Source organism: Dromiciops gliroides, chromosome 3 (assembly GCF_019393635.1).
Source record: "Dromiciops gliroides isolate mDroGli1 chromosome 3, mDroGli1.pri, whole genome shotgun sequence".
NCBI lineage: Eukaryota > Metazoa > Chordata > Mammalia > Microbiotheria > Microbiotheriidae > Dromiciops > Dromiciops gliroides.
In genome coordinates this window covers 68,787,612-68,806,898 of record NC_057863.1, presented here as the reverse complement: position 1 = coordinate 68,806,898, position 19,287 = coordinate 68,787,612, and the positions used below count along the sequence as shown (strand labels likewise).

At 43.8% G+C, this 19,287-nt stretch overlaps 1 protein-coding gene across 1 annotated transcript in view; it reads right to left on the bottom strand.

Moving 5' to 3' along the window:
* The window catches only part of CFAP65 (cilia and flagella associated protein 65), a 44,617-nt gene that overhangs the window by 17,441 nt on the left and 7,889 nt on the right, over positions 1 to 19,287 (bottom strand). The window contains exons 11-19 of the mRNA XM_043996100.1: positions 17,628 to 17,893; positions 16,202 to 16,402; positions 15,457 to 15,816; positions 10,695 to 10,832; positions 8,899 to 9,144; positions 7,068 to 7,292; positions 6,139 to 6,297; positions 3,628 to 3,793; positions 28 to 156 (exon numbers count right to left, since the gene is read on the bottom strand). Of these exons, the coding sequence (XP_043852035.1) occupies positions 28 to 156; positions 3,628 to 3,793; positions 6,139 to 6,297; positions 7,068 to 7,292; positions 8,899 to 9,144; positions 10,695 to 10,832; positions 15,457 to 15,816; positions 16,202 to 16,402; positions 17,628 to 17,893 (1,890 nt within the window). The remainder of the gene's footprint in view (positions 1 to 27; positions 157 to 3,627; positions 3,794 to 6,138; positions 6,298 to 7,067; positions 7,293 to 8,898; positions 9,145 to 10,694; positions 10,833 to 15,456; positions 15,817 to 16,201; positions 16,403 to 17,627; positions 17,894 to 19,287) is intronic.

The window sequence follows — 19,287 nt, the reverse complement described above, 5'->3', positions numbered from 1 at the left end:
GTCTTCATGCCACTCAATATCCAGTACCATTTCGGGTGAGGATGGAGCAGCTGATGGTCCAAGTATACTGAAGGCGATGCGTCGGGCAGGCAGTAAGGCAGATGGCTTCCTGTGACCGAGCAGACAGTATTCCCTCCATTTTGTCCATTTTCAGAGCTGCCCAGAATAGGAAACAGAGATGGACTAGGCAGGGTGTGGGCTCCCTTTCCTCTTCCCTATCCTGTATCCAACACTGTCCATATTTCTTTCTTCCACCCTACTCCCCACCCCCACACACTTAGGGCCCAGTGGAGAAGTGGAGAATATTGCAATGGATCGATGACTTCATCCATGTGGATACTTCTACCAACAGAGCAAATTCTGAACCATCCACATTTTCTCATCTTGTCCGACTCATATACTTATCCTCCTGTAAATCCTACACAGAGAGTCCACCCGCTGTGCTGAAGGGAAGGGGAGGAGAATTCATCTAGGCATCTTAACATTACATGGACACAGAAGATGGGTCTATCTCTCACTCTCTCTGCATGATTGGGCCACGTTTTCCATCATTAAATCTCTGATATCACTCGTGTTGCTTCTTGCACATAATTCATCACTGATGAAATACCGGTCCATTTGCTTCCCAAAAAGGTCTTTGCATTGCCCTTTGAGAGACTCCCAACTTTTCATTCTTTGGAGATAATGGTGTTTCATGATTCACATTCATGTAAAAAAAACCCCCCAACAATTCTAGTCCTAAAAGGTGGATTTTTGTTTCAGGGAAAAGCCTGAGGTTAATTAAAAGTGCTGTTAATTAAAAATTCAGACTTCCCTCTTCCTCTTACTCAATTCTGAGATGAGTTTATTCACCCTGTATCTGTAGGCTCTGTCCAACACTGATGGACCAATTCTATGGGCTATCCACAGAACTGCAAAGCGTGATGGAAGGAAAAACTTCCAATTAGACATCACTATCTCAAAGCCTATAGATTACCTCAGGAAGTGCTGGGTTCTTACTCGTTGGGGGACTTCAAGCAGAGCCTAGATGATTATTTTTTGGGTGTATTGTTCATGGAAAGCATAGAATAGAGCATCTCTCAAATTCCTTTCAATTCCCAGATTCTTCATGATCTCAAAACATTTATAGATTATTTTAAATCAAATCTGGCACTGGGAATACATCCATGCTCTCAAGGAACTCACTAGTCAAAATGTGGCAGAAGTGAGAAAGTAAGCACAGGGACTTATCGATATCTTCTTGGTCACCTTTATTTGGAAAATAATGCTGCCCATATTTTCCCTAGTTATTCTATAGCTTCCCCTCTTTAATGTACCTTTGGTAGCAACCCCTCATTGCCTTCAGCATTGTGCTGCCTCCACCACAGAAATTCTCTATGTGTACTTGGACTGGTCTAGTTCCTTTTTAATGAGGTTTTTACTTATTTGTGTATCACCTTCAGAGTTAGTGGTGATAAGAGTTCAAATGTGATGGCTTCACTGGTACTGGTGGAGAAAATAGTTTGCTATAGAAATGCTGACCAATCTTTTCCATTTTTTTTTGTTGTTGTTGTCCTTCCGGTTTCATTCTTTTTTTTTTTTTTAAGTGAGGCAATGGGGGTTAAGTGACTTGCCCAGGGTCACACAGTGAGGTGGTTTAGAGGCTCTTTCAATTTCCATGTGGTTATTTATATCAACTAAACTTTGGAAAATGGTGATAATCTGTGCCAACATTTGGTCTTCTATCCATTTCCCATTTTAGAGTCAACAGCTAATTTAAACAGGTCAGGTTGTTGTTGTTTTAATTGTATACCATATCATCTCATTTTTACTCCTCCTCCCCAATTTGATAGTTATTTTGATCTCTGCTTTAACAAGTGCATGGTTTGACTGTACACATGGATGGCTTGAAAATTATTTCCATATTGATAACTAACTGTTCCTGTCTATTAAAACATAATCAATTTAGTCTTTGGTAACATTAGTTGGTGCTTGTCAGGTCTGATGCCCCGATTCTCTCTTTTTTATTTATTTTGGGGGGGGGCAATGAAGGTTAAAATGACTTGCCCAGGGTCACACAGCTATTAAGTGTCAAGTGTCTGAGGTTGAATTTGAACTCAGGTCCTCCTGAATCCAGGGCCAGTGCTTTATCCACTGTACCACCTAGCTTCCCCTCTGATTTTCTCTTCTTGAAGAAATCATTCTTGATCTCAGGCTTCTGCATAGTCTAAAAGCCTTTGGCCTTTTTCCTTTGTTTAAAGTCTGAGCCATATGTCCAACATATTATCTCAGTCATTTCTGAGGCCCAATCTTGCATTGAAGTTACTGAGTATTAATGTTTATGTTGACTTATTTTAGAGGGTCTTGCCAAGTTTTGATTTCCCTACCTTCTCATTCTTTGCAATGGATGTTGGTAGACAAGCTGCAATTATTTTTGTGGTGGCCTCTTTTTTTTTTTGCTTTTGCTCATTTTGGGCATAGCAAGGTAAGATAGCCAAGTGTTCTATTAAATTACATGTCTTATTCCCTTTGGAAGTACAATAAATCAACTGTGCCTACTTCTTATTTGCCTCTTTAATGAAAACCATGACCTCCTTCCATTTAGCTGCAACTTCTTTTTATCTTCTGGCTTTGTCTATCATAGGTGAGAATGTTGAAATGAATATGATTCAATTCCTCCAGTGATGTATTTATTAGAATTAAATATATTCCAGTAAAATATTTATTAGCAATATAGTCATTAGAAAAGGATCTCAAATTTAGAGTGCCAATAGATTAATGTTTATAGATGGTGGGGAAAAAACATTAGTTCTTTCCCCCTTTTTATTCCTAAGACTTCAGAAGGGAGAAATTCAGGGACTAAGGGCTATTTTGTATCTTTCTTGGTTTGCCATGGCCAAAGAATTCATCACCTAGTGACTGGTCTACTGGTGATGATCCCCTCTACTCTAAAATGGCTGTCCCTCAGGAATTAGATAAAGTCTATTGTTGAGACTCTGCTTGAAACTGTTTCAGGACATTAAAACTGGAAGAAGCTTGAATTCTATCAGTATAATGTAAAGAATTAATTGTTATTTGAGGTTATTATGCCTCAGCGGGCACTGGCCTGGGGCTCCGCAGGCCGCGCGGTGCTCCACCCACTGGTTGTAGCTGTTGCCAGGGCTCTGGCACCTCACGTCATCACCACTCGCCAACGCCTACATGGGCCTGGCAAAATTATAATGATTGGAAGCCTAGTGAGGGCAGTCATGTGACTGTCAGAGCAGCCATCCCATTGGCTGGGACTATGTGGGGTGTTTCTAGGTTTGGGGAGGAGAATTGGGCATTCTAGGGGGAAGCTGGAAAGAGACAAGCTTTGGGATCCCTAGGTACCTCCATGCCATGATAAGCCATCATAGAAAATTTTGTAGAGAACCAGACAACCTGAGGATAAGAGTTCAGAATGAACCCTCTCTTTCCTTTTTTCCAAAAAGGTGAGAACATTCCCCTCATCTTTAGCCTCTGTGGAAGCGGCAATGGGTTAAACCTAGGGTTAGTGGTCTGTAAGAAACCATAGCTGCCCGCCCCCAACTCAGTCTCCATGTGTTGTGACCCAGCCCAGTGGAGTTCTCTGTGTAAGGGGGTGTTATTGTCCACAGGTTTCCATACCAACTGGGTCGCTCTTCATCTCTTCAGGATCACAGGGCCCGCTCATTGTCTGCTCCACAAACAGGCGGTAGTGAAGGGTGCAGTTCCCATCATTCAGGAGGACCAAGTCTTTCCTCTGTTCACTGTCCACGAGCACATTCCCAAAATCTAGCTCTTTTTCTTTTGCCTAGGGCCCAAACCCAAACCATGCAAAGAATTCCTTTAGTAAGCTTAGGAGAAGTTTCCACGGGAAAGAAGAGCCTCCCCAAATACAGAAGTAGACAGCTCTCTCCCACCCTTATCATCACCCTGAAGAAGGCAGCCTTTCACAAAGATAAAGCATGATAGCCATGCACAGGTAGCTACAGGGCCATCATCACCTTGGACTGGCTACCTCAGAAAGCAAGTCTGGGGACAAAGAGGTACTATCCTAGGCACCGATGATGCCTGAGTAACCAGACCTCACAACTGAACTCTCACCTGAAGGGCAGGGTTCATAAATAACCACTCACACTTATCTAGTGTTTTAAGGTTTACAAAGCATTAAATGTATCATTACAAATAGGAGAAAGGTAGGTGGCACAGTGGATAAAGCACTGAGTCCGGAAGACCTGATTTCAAAACAAGCCTCAGGCTCTTATTAGCTGTGTGACCCTGGGCAAGTCACTTAACCTCTGTTTGCCTCAGATTCCTAGTCTGCAAAATAAGGATAATAATAGCACCTAACTCGGATCAAATGAGACGATAATTGTAAAGCACTTTGCAAGCTTTAAAGTGCTATATAAATGCTAGCCATTATTATTACATCAACATCAGCATCATTTTACGGATGAGGAAATTTAGACTGGCTAAGGTAAAGTGATTTGCACAGGGCCACACAGATTAGGAAGTATTATAGTGAGGATTTAAATCAAATGACTCAAAAATAAAATAAACCAAACAACTCCATGTTTAAGGCTCTTCCCACTTCACCAAGGTGCCATCTGCTTATATGTTTTTTAGATCAGTATCAGGCAGCCCAGGCAAGCCAGTAGCAGGCTGTGCCCCCAGCAAGTCAGTGCAGACCTTGGTGGCAGCTGCATCAATAGCACTGGTGACTTCTAGAGCTCTCAGTCCATAGATGGTAAGAGGTGCAGACAGAAGTAGATTACGGGGGACACTTTGCTGGTACTGGGTGCAATACTGTTGCATTGTCCAAAAAGGGATCCAGATCACAGATCTGGGTCACAGTACCAGGATGAAGAGGAGCACTAACACTCTAGAGCATGTGGCCCCAGGGGAGTAGGGATCCTGAACCCCGGTCCAAGGCACAAAAGAATATTTGTGGTTACTCACAGACCAGCACACAGTCCAGGAGAGCAATGACCACACCTCTCCTTAGATCACTAAAGAAAACAACTCCTTAAAAAGTAGAACTGGCCATATGGAAAAGGAGGTACAAAAGCTCACTGAAGAAAATAATTCCTTAAAAATTAGAATTGGGGGGCAGCTAGGTGGCACAGTGGATAGAGCACCGGCCCTGGATTCAGGAGGACCTGAGTTCAAATCCGACCTCAGACATTTGACACTTACTAGCTGTGTGACCCTGGGCAAGTCACTTAACCCCAATTGCCCCGCAAAAAAAAAAAAAAATTAGAATTGGGCTAGAGGGAGCTAATAACTCCATGAGATTTTTCAAGAAACAAATAACTTAAGTATGATTGCACTACCTGACTACATAGTCAAAAAAAGAGCGTAGACATCATATTTCAAACTGTGCTGATGTCCTAGAACCAGAGGGTACAATAGAAATTGAAAGAATTCACTGATCACCTCCTGAAAGAAATCTAAAAATTAAAATGCCCAGGAATGTTATAGCCAAATTTCAGAGCTCGCAGGTCAAGGAGAAAAGGGTGCAATCAGTCAGAAAGGAACAATTTAAATATCATGGAGCCACAGTCAGAATTACACAAGATTTAGCAGCTTCTACATTAAAGGCTTGGAGGGCTTGGAATATGGTATTACAGAGGACAAAGGAACTGGGATTAAAACCAAGAATCACATAGCCTGCAAAACTGTAATGCTTCCCTGTAAGGGAAAAGGGTTATTTAATGAAATTGAGGACTCTCAAGTATTTCTGGTGAAAATACCAGATCTGAACAGAAAACGTGATTTTCAAATGCAAAACACAAGAGAAACCTCAAAAGGTAAACTAGAAAGAGAAATCACAACGGATTCAATAAGATTATACTGTTTACATTCCTACGTGGCAAGAAACTTGTAACTCTTAAGAACTTTATCACTATTAGGACAGTAAAAAGGAATATACATAGACAGAGGTAAGTGTGTGAGATGACTATTGATGGGACGATATCCAAAAAATCAAAGTTAAGGGGTGAAAAAGAAGGATGTGCTGGGCAGAGAATGGGGTAAATTATCTCACATAAAAGAGGTGTGAAAGGGCTATTAAAGTGGAGGGGAAGATGGGGAAGGGAAGGGGCAGGTAACTTGAGAGAGGCAAAAGAGGAGGTTGTCTGAGTGAATGATACTCACAGTAATGGAGCCTTTGATGCCTTCCCCGATGACTCTCAATAGGTAGTGATTTGTTTGGGATGGAGGAAGACCAGAAGAGGCTCCTTCATCCCAACACCACAAGACAGCCCGGACCAGGTACTTGGTCTCATGGCAAGGGGTGAAGGTCCATGTGTGAATCTGAAATGACAAAGATGGCCACATACACGTAGTTTCATGGAGTCTTCCCCAGTTACCCAAAGAGATCTTTCCAACCTATGAACCCCAATACATAGTTCTTATTGTATAAAATACTTCACATAAGCTATTTACCCGCTAGTAGCTACTTTTTAGAAATGTAGGTATTTTCTGTCTCCCTTAATTAGACCATAATCCCCATGAGAGCATGAAAAATGTCAGTCAATGACATAGAGGTCATTCAATAATCTCTATGCATCACCACAACTTAGCACAGTGTAAGTCACATACCAGATGATTAAGAAATATTTGTTGGTGTTATTGTTGACTCTGAGGACTCAGAATTCCCTAGCTGGAGGCTCCTGTCATGCCCTTGGTAAACAGAAAGAGCAGAAAAGGGAACTCTTTTTGTTTTGGGGGGGGCTGGGCAATGGGGGTTAAGTGACTTGCCCAGGGTCACACAGCTAGTAAGTGTCAAGTGTCTGAGGCCAGATTTGACAAGAAACTCTTACTGGCCTTGCCTTTAAAGAATCCCTTTTCCTTTCTTCCCTGAACCATCCTTAGCAAGGGAAATTCTCCCTCTCTACTCTGGCTCCTACTTGAGCTACCATCCCTTCCTGCCACCCCCACCCCCCTTTCCCCACTCCTTATCTCCAAATCTTCTGTCATATTCTAACGTGGAATAAAGTGTAATCATGGCCTCCCAAACTGAAGCCAGTTTTCCTCACAGTCTCTCAGGTCTCTTGAAAGTGAAGAGGCAGGGCAGCATTTACCATGGCCTCATTGGGCAAGATGATCCCTTTGGAAGGTCGGACGGACACCACCTTGCTGTTGTGGTAGGCGTACTTCCACTCAAATGACAGGGGCAGGCGTGTAGTGTTTCGGATGGTAAAGGGGCTGGTGGAGGAGCCCCCTACATAAGTGGGCTTGAAATAGAGGGTTCTGCCAGACTCCAGCTGAAGTTCCAGTGGTTCTTCCCGGCTCATCATCATTATTTCCTAGGGATACAGGAAAGATTCTCCATGGCCAAAGAGAGCTCCCCATCCTCCTTACTCTGCCAGTGGAGCCAGCAATCGATTGACCTCAAAGGATCTGGTCGCTGTGGTGAGGGGTTGGGGTAGGGGGGGGGCTTTTCTCCCTTAGTCACTTTCTGAAATAATGTCACCTCCTTTAGGCTCCTTTTCTTTCTTTCTTCCTTTCTTTTTTTGTGGGGCAATGAGGGTTAAGTGACTTGCCCAGGGTCACACAGCTAGTTAGTGTCAAGTGTCTGAGGTTGGACTTGAATTCAGGTCCTCCTGAATCCAAGGTTGGTGCTTTATCCACTTCGACACCTAGCTACCCGAAGTCACTTTCTATACCAGGATTTCTCCATCACCCTACTTGTTATTTTCTATCTCAGACCAACAGCCAAGGGTTAATACCAATAAGTTGTAGGCCCCTTAAAAAGTGTTAGGGTTACATTTTTTAATATGACCAATATGGGAATTTGTTTTAATTGGCCATGAACATTTTATTTCTTCTTCCTCTCCTTCCCTGTATGTGAGAATAAATGCTTGTTAACGAATAAAAAGTTAATTTTTAAAAAATTCTAAGGGGGGGGGGCAGCTAGGTGGTGCAATGGATAGAGCACTGGCCTTGGATTCAGGAGGACCTGAGTTCAAATCTGGCCTCAGACGCTTGACACTTACTAGCTGTGTGACCCTGGGCAAGTCACTTAACCCCAATTGCCTCACCAAAAAAAAAAAAAAGTTCTAAGGGGCTATATTGTTGGTTTTTGTCCTTCGTTCTCAAAGACAACCATTGACAGATGTCATGACTTGAAATGAATCGGATTTGAGGAAGGGCTGTGCTAAGTCACCTGCCTCACTTTCTCCTCCAGAGCCATCTGGGCCCAGTGGCAAGATATACATCAAGACAAATGGAGATGGCCCCAGATATTTAAGGCAATTGGGGTTAAGTGACTTGCCCAGGATCACACAGCTAGTAAGTGTCTGAGGTGAGATTTGAATTCAGGTCCATCCAATTTCAGGGCCAGTGCTCTATCCGATGTGCCACCTAGCTGCCCTAAGGGACTATAATAAAGAGTTCATAGATAAGTGCTAATTCCTACATGGAGAGAATTGCACCAGGTTGCATCCCTTATTCAGTTTCAGTTCACTTATTATTTCCATCTATTCAAAGGACTCTGGCTATATGGGCCAGGGAGAATCTCCCGAGCCATAGGTACCCTATTGCAGATTATGTGAGTGTGGGGGTGGGGGAAGACTACAGACACAATGTCTGTCTGCTTTGAGACATGGAGTGATCTCTGCGTGTTGGTTGTATGGACACTGGATTACTTATGGGACGTGTTTTGGGCACTCCTAGATTTGAGCCCTTTTTCTGTGCCTAATAATGGGGTATCGGGGAAGTCACTTCATCACTCTACATCTCTTCTCTCTCCATGAAATGAAAGCATTGAGCTAATGACCTCTAAGGTCCTTTCTAGTTCCACCATGTTGTGCTTTTCTAGACTGTGGAAGACAAGGGCAGCCAGAAAAGAGGTGTATGAGGGTGGAGACACAGGCATGGCCAGGCTCCCAGCCCTCCGTTCCTAGCCCCTACCTTGACATACTTGGGGCAAAAGTTGAACTGCAGGCTTAATGAATGCTGTTTCCAGGGGATCCCCTTGGGGCAGGTGGAAAGGAGAAAGATCTGGCAGGCCCCAGGAAGGATGAAGCCCGAGGTGGGTCGTAATGTGACATCTGGGCTGCTATTTGGCATCAGGTCGAAGACGAACATCAAAGATCCACTGTTGCAGAGCAGCAAGGTACGGTAGCTCGTGTTGTTGGAAGAGACTGCAGGGAAGAGCTGAGGAAGAGAGAAGAGAAAGAGAAGGAAAGGAAAGACCCTTAGACCCCACACCAGAGTAGGGGGCCTGGGCAGGGATTATCCCTAGGGAGACCTAAAGCCCCTTAACACCGGCAGTGGGCACACCCTTGGTGGTGAGGGGAAACTCTGGCTCAGGATTGGTGGAAACTAGCTTGACAGAGGGTAGAATCTTGTGGGATGCCCAGACTGCCCAGGGCCTTTTTTTTGTGGGGCAATGAGGGTGAAGTGGCTTGCCCAGGGTCACACAGCTGGTAAGTGTCTGAGGTCAGATTTGAACTCAGGTCCTCCTGAATTCAGGGCCAGTGCTTCATTCACTGTACCACCTAGCTGCCCCCTCCAGGGCCTTTTATTTATTTATTTATTTATGTATTTACAAATGTCTGATCCTCAGTTTCTTGGTAAGAATGTTCTCTATCATATCCATACTTCAATTCTTTGAGGATGGGGGAATTGACCAGTCTAGAGACTCCCTTTACAGGTACAGTTTGTAACCTTGTTTTAGATAGCCTTCATGAGTGACCCTGTAGCTAACATTTGCATGATGCTTTAGGGCAGGTTTTTTATATACGTTCTCTCATTTGATTCTCACAATGGCCCTGGGAGATGGGTGTTATTATTATCCCCATTTTACAGATGTGGAAATTGAGGCAGAGAGAGGTTGACTTGCCCAGTGTCACAAAGCTATTAAGTACCTCAGAGAGGATTTGAATTCAGGTCTTCCTGACTCAAAAATCTAGCATTCCACCATTATCTAGGATTATGTACTAGCTAGCCTTTTGGGATGAACTTGTCTAAATGTGGTTGTGCTGGTCCTCAGAAGATAGAAATGGTCTACAAGCTGGGTCTATACTCAATTCCCCTCCAGCTTGGTAGGACCTGCCAGGGATGGTACTTCATAGGCACAGCCAGGGTCACCTTCATGGCACAATGAGGCAGGTCCCTATTTTGCAACCACTTGACTCTAGGTCGTGTGGTACATGGGGCAAAAGAAAGGAGGGAGGGAAGAACTTGGAACCAGAAGCAGAAGGTTGGGGCTCAGGGAAAGTGACTAGAGTATAGCAGAATGTTAAGTCTCAAATATCTCACAGATATTTCGAGCTGATGGGAAGAAGGAGCTCAGTACCTGGATGAATGTTTTCCTGAAATAGATCTGAGCTCCTTCGGATCTCCTAGGAGACCCAGGTGGAGTGACATGGTCTCAGCCTGGGAGTTTCTCACAAGAATGCATCCTCAAAGAACTTAGAGGGGCAGCTAGATGGCGCAGTGGATAGAGCATCGGCCCTGGAGTCAGGAGTACCTGAGTTCAAATCTGGCCTCAGACACTTAACACGTACTAGCTGTGTGACCCTGGGCAAGTCACTTAACCCCAATTGCCTCACTAAAAAAAACACAAAAACAAAAACAAAGAACTTAGAGCTGAATTGTAGGAGCTACCAGAAAGAGGCAGAACAGGGTTTATGTGTCCACAAATTCATAATTCATGCTAAAATTGGAGACTTAGTACCTACCTTCTGTGGCTTGCCACTCACCTTAGGGACATCTAAGGTATAGCGAGGGAAGTTGTGCTCCCTGTCCACTTCATAGCTATGCCCCATGGCCTTCAGTCTAAGGCACCAAGATGGAAATACAGTGCAGTCTTCCTCTATGTTGTTATAGCTCCTTAGGACCTGCAAGACAAAGGCCAAGGTCTGGGACAATCTCACCAGGGATTTCTCTGCTCCTCCCATGGTCCTTGCCCTAGTCCTCACAGATTGTACAAGGAGAATTCCCCAGGATCAAGATGTGGGAAATGATTTTCCTCTCCATGAAAGTAGCTTCATTATAAAAATTGAGCAAATCCACAAAGTAGAGTGTCAAAAGATAGAAACAAGTCATTTTCCAAAGAATGGCAGACTATAAATAACCAGTTGGAAACATGGTCCAAATCACCAAATGGAAGAAAGGTACAAATTGAAACAACTCTGGGCTTTCACTTCATATCCTGAACATTGACAAAGGTAACAACAGTATGGTAGTCAGTCAATGTTAGAGGAACTTTGGGAAGGCATGAACAATACTACGCTATTGGTGAAGCTGTGAATTGGTTCAACCATTCTGAATGTCAATTTGAAATCATGCAAGAAAGTGACTAAACTGTCAATAGACTTTGATCCTGTGACCCAATTATTGAACAACATCATTATCATCACGAAACTTTATGTAATATTTTAAAGTTTGCCAAGTACTTGAAATTACCTCATTTGATCATATACCCCAATGGAGTAAGAGACCAAAAAAATCAATATCCACCAAAAAAGTCATACCAATACTCCACAGTAAGAAAAAACTAAAAATAAAATGGGTGCTCATCAAATAGGTTGGGGGAAAAACTATGACACGAATGCAATGGAATATTATTGTATAAGAAGAAATGATGAGTATGAGGAATTAGAGGAATATGGGAAGATCTGGACAAACTGATGCACATATTTCATCAAAAAGATCTCAAAAACTAGAGCAATGATGGGGTCAGCCTTCCCAGCCCTGACCAGGACTGAACAAGCTAAGCTGGAAAGAATCAACAGTTAAAGGGCAATAGGAAAAAAAGACAATATTAGCTAGCATTTATGCAGTGCTATTGGGTTTGCAAAGTGCTTGACATATAGTAACCTATTTGAGCCTCACAAAGGACTAGAAGGTAGGTGTTATGCAGATGAGGAAAATGAGGCTGAATTTTGTATCAACCATAAAGAGACCCAGTGTTAGCTTGCAAGTCAAACCTCTCCCTAAGTGTTTGAGCATCTTCATAATTGGGGGTTCTGAGCAAATGTGATTGAACTCCTAACTTTTCATTTGCTATAAACTCCACAAAGCAGCAAAGAAGGGAGCCACAGAGATCCAAGGAGCCATTATATTGAGTTAATCTTTATAACAATGTATAACCAACTAAGTCTCCAGAGACAAAGGGGTGAAGGAGAGAGGCTGTGGGATATCCTCCAACAACAACATCTGTATCCATTGGAATAACATGAGGAAGGAGTTGCTAAGAATGGTGAAGTCTTCCAGACAAACCTGCTTGCATGAGTATGTGTACACACATATATGTATATGTGTGTATATACATATACATAAAGACACACATATATACACATGTATACATAGAATTTTTTGTCAACGTATTGATTAGTTTTGCTGAATTTTTTATTCCACTTTTTCTTCTTAAAAAAATCTTTGCTATAAGGGATTACTCTCTGGGAAGAAGGAAACAGGGAAAATCTTGATGATATAAAAACAAAAGACAAATTTTTAAAACCCTACTTTGTAAAGAAAGGCATTCGCCCAGGGAAGCCATTGCCAGGAGCAAAGTCCCCACAGAATCCAAGGTATTTGTAGTAGCATTTTTGTGTGTGATGTTGCTGTTCTTTGTCCTTCAGTTTTGAAGAAGACCAAGGACATCACAGGTGACAGTCTTGACTCATGTGTGAATTGGATGTAAGTGAAACAGAATTTGCACAAAGTTGTCAACCTCACTTTCTCTTTCAGGGTCATTGAGATCCAGTGGCTAGACAAAAGTCAAGATTTGCAACCACTGACTTGAACTTTGATGTCTGACCAAGCTCTAATCACTCCCCAGCATCTGCTTCAACCACCTTCATGGCCATTAGAACAAATTGTTCTCATCTGCCCATTCCTCCAGGGGAAGTTTTCGCATGCTGGGGGTAGACAATCCCCTAACTCACCAATGGGTTTGAGGCCTATAAGTTATCTTCAACCTTCTTTAGCCCAATTGCCAAGATGGTTTATTGGAGTCTGGCCACTGTTCATGCTACAGCTTCTTGGAGCCACAGGTGAGAGTTGAGTGGTAGGTGGAAAACCAAAGAGGATGAGCAGCCCTGAGAAGAGCCCAGCAGCTTTCATACCAGAGATGCTAGTCCTCCCTGAACAACCTATAACACCCATATCACTTGTTATAAAAACCAGGATTTGGAAACAAAGTAAATGCCCACTGGCAGAGGAATACCTGAATTAATTGCAGGACATTAATGTAATGGAGTATTGCGGAACCGTAAGAAATAATCAATATGGTAGATACAGAGAAACATGGAAAGATTTACATGGATGGATGCATAATGAAACTAAGCCAAGAGAACACTGTACACAATGACTACAATGTTTATAAAAAGAAAGAACCACTGCAAAAAAAATCCAAGGTGAATGTTACAAAATTATAAAGAATAAGCATGGGGGTGGGGGGGAAGCTAGGTGGCGCAGTGGATAAAACACTGGCTCTGGATTCAGGAGGACCTGAGTTCAAACCCAGCCTCAGACACTCGACACTTACTAGGTGTGTGACTCTGGGCAAGTCACTTAACCCTCATTGCCCCCCCCCAAAAAGTGAATGTTAAGAAGAAGCATGGTTCAAAAAAAAAAAAAGAGAAGAGAAGATAACTATGCTCCACCCCTTTGTAGAGGTGGGAGGTCCACAAGGGCTGTACATTGCACAGATTTTCAATCTTTTTGATATATTGATCAGTTGTGCTGATTGTTTTTCCTCTTCTTTTTTTTCTTTAAAAAATACTGTTTGGAAATAGGATTAATGTTATTATGTGTATATGTATGTGTGTGTATATATATCTATATCTATATCTATATGTATATAGATATATAGATATAACCTATATCAGATTACCTGCTGTCTAGGGGAGGGGGGAGGGAGGGGAGGGGGGGGAGAAAAACCTGAAATTGTAAAGCCTGTATAAACAAAAGTTGAGAACTATCTTTACATGTAACGGAAAAAATAAAATACCTTATATGTAAAAAAAAAATACTGTTTGTCATATGGGATGGCTCTTGGAAAAGGTCAGAAGGAGAAATATTGATTTTCCTTAGTTGCACTATATCACTAATCTGCTCAGTAAAGTCAGGTGTCTCCCTATTGACCCCTGGGTCATATATTATTTCAACTCTCTATCATCCTTTTAAAAGTTATATTTTGCATGTCTCATAAGGTACATAATTATTACTATCACAGCAGTAAGTTTATATATTTACAAATAAATATATACATTTTGGAGGCCCATGTTCAAAACTTTTTGTGGAGGGGGGAGAGGACAAAGCAGTGAGGAGACCACAGTTCTAGAAGACTTTTAGGGTTTTGCCACATAGCGGTGGTATATGGTAGGAGCAATATCTATCTCCTAAGGTCTCTTCCATATTGGCTATTTTATCTCTAAAACGCTGTGAAACCATGTTTGAGAATGTTGGCAAAGCTTCCTGGTCACCTAAATACAAAAGCCAAGATTAATACAAAAGCCAAGATTATATATGTTACTGCTGGGGGTGTTACTAACATGGCAAATACAAGGGCAGGGAAGCTGTTCTCAACTGAACCAATGCTGTATCCTCGCTGAATAACCCTTCTAAATCTTTAAATTTTTTTTTTGTAAATCTTTTTGTTACATGATGGTCCACAAATGTCTCATTTAATTGCAATCCCGAACTTGAGCCCCCTAACTGGTCTTTGTCTTGGGCTGGCCCCAAACTCTCAGGGTGAGCAGACATGGATGGTCTTTCAATCTGCATTATCAGAGAGGAAACCATCAGAATGATGTGCTCACATATCCATTTGAGTATTGGACTCCAAACATTTGCTGAATAAATAAAACAGTCTTGTTCAAAAGAGAACAAACTATTTCTAGATTTCTCTTCATACGCCTATTGTCTGAGGATAGATTCCTAAACTGTTGTTCTGATTAATAAATTAGTTTCTTATGAATTTGGTTATCATGACTCATTTTCCTAGAACCTCATCACCCCAGTGGGTGAATGGATAAAAGCCAAGCTTTTAGCTTGCAAAGCTGAGGGTCAGACACTAACTCTAAAGTGATCCCACAGGGATGCAGTCATTCCTTTGAGTCCCTGGCCTAGCATGCCATCTGCTCTTTCTGGTACTGTGGTGACCACAACACAACTTTCTAAGGAATGAACAAGTCCTCAAAGCATGGACCTATCCAAATCAGACTCACACAGAAAGACCAAGAAACCAGCACCAAGGGAGGTGGCTGGTCTTAGGGAGCATGGAAATTGTTAAGAGGCACAAAGAGAAGTGGATCATGGCGCTAGCTTTCTGATTTTCCACATCCATCCTGGGATACAAAAAAGGACCCGGAGTCTGTTTCTGTCTCTGTCTCTGTTCATGTGTGTCTGTCCCTGTCTCTCTCACACACACACATACTCCTGTGTGCATCCTCATACTCACACATGGCACACAGACAGACATGCACATGGGGCATTGTGCAAACATGCACTCACCTTGTAGTAGGCAAAGGCCTCCAGTTCGGCTGCATAGATTTTGTTGGGGTATTGAGGCTGGAAATACAGGCGGGCAGCTGTGTTCTTGAGTGGGGGGATGTCAACGACATCAGGCACCACCCGGAAGGGACTGTTGGCTTGATAAGTCCAGACAACTGTAATCTTGCCTCTGGTATGATTGGTCAGGCAGAGGGGTAAGGGGTCCGGTCCCTCAAAACTAGAGCACCTTCCAAAGTTCGCCACAAGGGGTTCTATGCTGACCGTTGGAGGGAATATGGCTGTGTCACTGGTGCCATCGAGGAAATATTCACTCATGGGTGGAATTGATGGATATTTTGCAGGAGGTGGATCCTCAGGGCCCTGTGTAAACAAAAAGGGAGTGGGGCTTGTGGGGAAGGACCTGGCCCCACTCAGATCTATTTCCTATTAGGTATTTCAGCCAGCAGAAGCATGATGATTAGCCCTGGTTTTGATACCTCCTCCCCTTTTGGGGGGGTTGCTTCTACCCCCAACTCCCCATGGCCTCCTCCTTCCTGTAGGAGATTCTCAAGAGTGGGCTTGGCAAGGATGCTTTGATTTCTAATGACAATAGAGGGATTCAGTGTGTGTAAAATGGGTTAGAGATGTGATCTGGAACAGAGAATAGACTACCTTCCTGGACTGTGGGGCACCAGGAAGTGTTGTGGTGGCAGCATGGGGGTGGGAGACTGTGCTGGCAAAGTGACATGAAGAATTCTGTCAGTACCTCCCGGCGCAGCATGAGCGCTCCCTCTTCATCCCGCTCGAGCTTCTTCTCCCTCAGCATGGTGCCCAAAATGTCTGGTGAAAACAGTATCAACCCCCGTGCCATGTGGGTACGATACCACTTAAGGTGCCGGGGTCTCAGGATGGCTGGCTTGGCACTATCAGAGTGGCAGGTTCCAATGATATCCAAGAACAGTGGCTCCTGCAACACCCCAAGTGTGGCAATGAGGAGTGGGAGCGGGGGGGTTGTGGTGGCTATGGAGGTTGGAAGGAGGTCTAGGAGTAGAAGTTAGGCACAGAAAACAGGATAGTAACTCAGAAACCATGAGGAAGACTAAGGGCAAGGACAAGAGGTGGGGCTGAGGGTGAGAATAATGGAATAGTATAAGAACAGATGCTAGAATTGTTTCCCACCCCTTAAGCCAGATGCCCTGGGCTTCTTTACGAAGAAACTAATGTCCTTTCAGGACACCTTTGCCTATGTTTTGGGAACATTAAGGACATTCCTGGGCTACCTACCTATAGCTTGGAGGACAAGAGAACTGTGGTTCCCCGGGCCAAATCACTCTTGGCTCAACCACCGCACTCATAATTTTATGAAGGTAAAATCTAGTTCATATGAACATCCAGGGGAAGGGAGTTTGGGGAAAGATGAAGGGACAGGCCCACCTTCTGACTTGAACTTAGGAGACCCTCTGGTTCTTTTTGCAAACTACACCCTCCTTCCCAAGTTATGGCTCAGAGACCTAGTCCCCCCAAGCAGGGCAGGCTGCCCCAGATCACAAGACCCGGGGAAATTGTCCCTAACTTTCTACACCCAAGGGCCAACTTTAGAAGGCAGAGATTTAAATGAGGAGCCCTCTCCCTTACATGTCATAGAACCATCTATTTATAGTTGGATCTCAAGAAGCCACATGGTCATTAATCCCCTCACTTTACAAATCAGCCCTAGAGAGGGGAAGCAGCTTCCCCAAAGTCAAACAGATAGTGAGAAAAAGTGTGCGGTTGGAACTAAGGTCCTCTGAACACACTGTGTCCTGCTGGGGAAGGCGCAGTGATGGTGAGATAGGCACCCAACCATCAAAGGCAGCAGAGAAATCCGGGGACGTGGCTGGTGTTAATAGTACCCACTGGGCTCAAATTGCTTCTCATTCATCCGTGCCAAACAAAGATGGAGGCAACAAGTGTTATCATCCATAGGCCAGTGGAAAGGGAAGCTGGTCATTCAGTAGATCCCAGATCACCAAGGGCACAGCTGGAAAAAGGTATCCTGCTTCCCTGGGGCAGCTCTGCTCACCAGATGTTCTCTCATCTGCCCTAACATCTCCCTGTTGTCTCTTTAAGGACTAGGAAGAGCTGCTGCCTTTGCTACTCAAACCCCTGTCCATTGCCTAACCTTCGGGCCCCACTTATTCCCTTCATCCTACCTGGTGGTGAATCAGACATGCCACCCTTCGGTAGCAGATGATAGGGTGAGTGGGCTGGAAGGTGAGGGTCAGCATTTTCTGCTCCCTACCACCCAGGAACCCACTCTGCGGCTGCAGGGAGAAGACACTCTCTCGGTTATCAAGCTCAAACATGAAGTAAGCCGGGCAATCAGCATCATTTTGGATCATCAGAGATTTCGTGGCACACTCGCCTAAGTTGACCCAGTTGAAATCAATACAGTAATGCTTCAAGGACACAGCAGGGCCTATGCAGATAGGAAGAGGAGGAGCATCAGTACATGCGATGTCTGCTGATGTGGGGGGGGCTCACTGCCACCCACCCTTGACTTCACTTCTCTCAGTGGATACTGCCTCAAGCTATTGACTTGGAAAGAGTGGAGGGGGGCAGCTAGGTGGTGCAGTGGATAGAGCACCGGCCCTGGAGTCAGGAGGTCCTGAGTTCAAATCCAGCCTAAGACACTTAACACTTACTAGCTGTGTGACCCTAGGCAAGTCACTTAACCCCAACTGCCCTGCAAAAAAAAAAAAAAAAAAAGAGTGGAGGGAAATAAAAAGAGAGCTTAATAGGAAACTGTCCACAGGGGGTCCCCCTTTACAAAAGATTAATTTCTGGACAAGTGCCTATAATAATACAGAAGGAAATGGGCTTTAATGACAACTGATGGAAAGATAAATGTTAGACATTAGGAAGAGCCTATGGAATGCCAAAGATTTAAGACAGAACAACAGCTAACCAAAAGAGGATATGAAGTCTTCTGTATTTTCTATTATAAGCTTAGGGTCAGTCTGGGCAGAGGTTAGAGAATGGTCCCACTGGAAGACAAAAGGAGAGCCAGTTTCCAGCGAGCCTCCTTGGTCTTGTATGCTCTAGGACGTCTAATTTCACAACATCAGCATGATATGATTCTCTCTGTACCCCTACCAAGAACTGGGAACCTTCCAGGGTCACCCCTCTCCCCAACTCCATCTGCAACTGAATAGGAGGTGTGATTCTGATATTAGACCACTAGGGGGTATCCAACACCCACTTGGAAATTATAGAGAAAGCCACTCATGAGTAGAACTGGAAAGATGACCTGAATCATGTTCTTTCCCTCAAAGCCTATCTTCCAAGGCCGGTCAGGGTGACATGGGGCTTGAGACATATCGAGGAACTAAGGGACTATTAATGTTTAAACTGGCCAACTAGATATCAGGAGGGACACATCTAAGAAGTTAGGGGAGATTAAACTCTCTAACAGGAAAGTCAGTTAGGCATGGCTACGACCTGAGCTAGGAAACAAAAATAACTCCAGAGATCAGGACTATCATTCCAAAAGAAGCTCCCCACCCCACCCCACCCCACCCCCAGCTCTCAAGAATCTTTCCTCACCCCCCCTAAAAGGAACTGCCCATCGTCAGGTGGTCACCCCATCATATCCTATAAAAGCTTTGGCTTTCTTCTGCTCAACGAGAAAGATGTCTCCAAGCCATCTCCTCCCCAAGAGGGAAGTCTTCCTCTTGGTCACTTTCTCCAGTAAAAGACCATTTTATTCTAACCGGACTTGGTGCAAGACTTGTGATTCTTTCAGAGGAATACTTAAGAACCCCCCACCACCTATTTCCCTATGACAAGGGGAAGTGAGAAGCAGGGGATGAG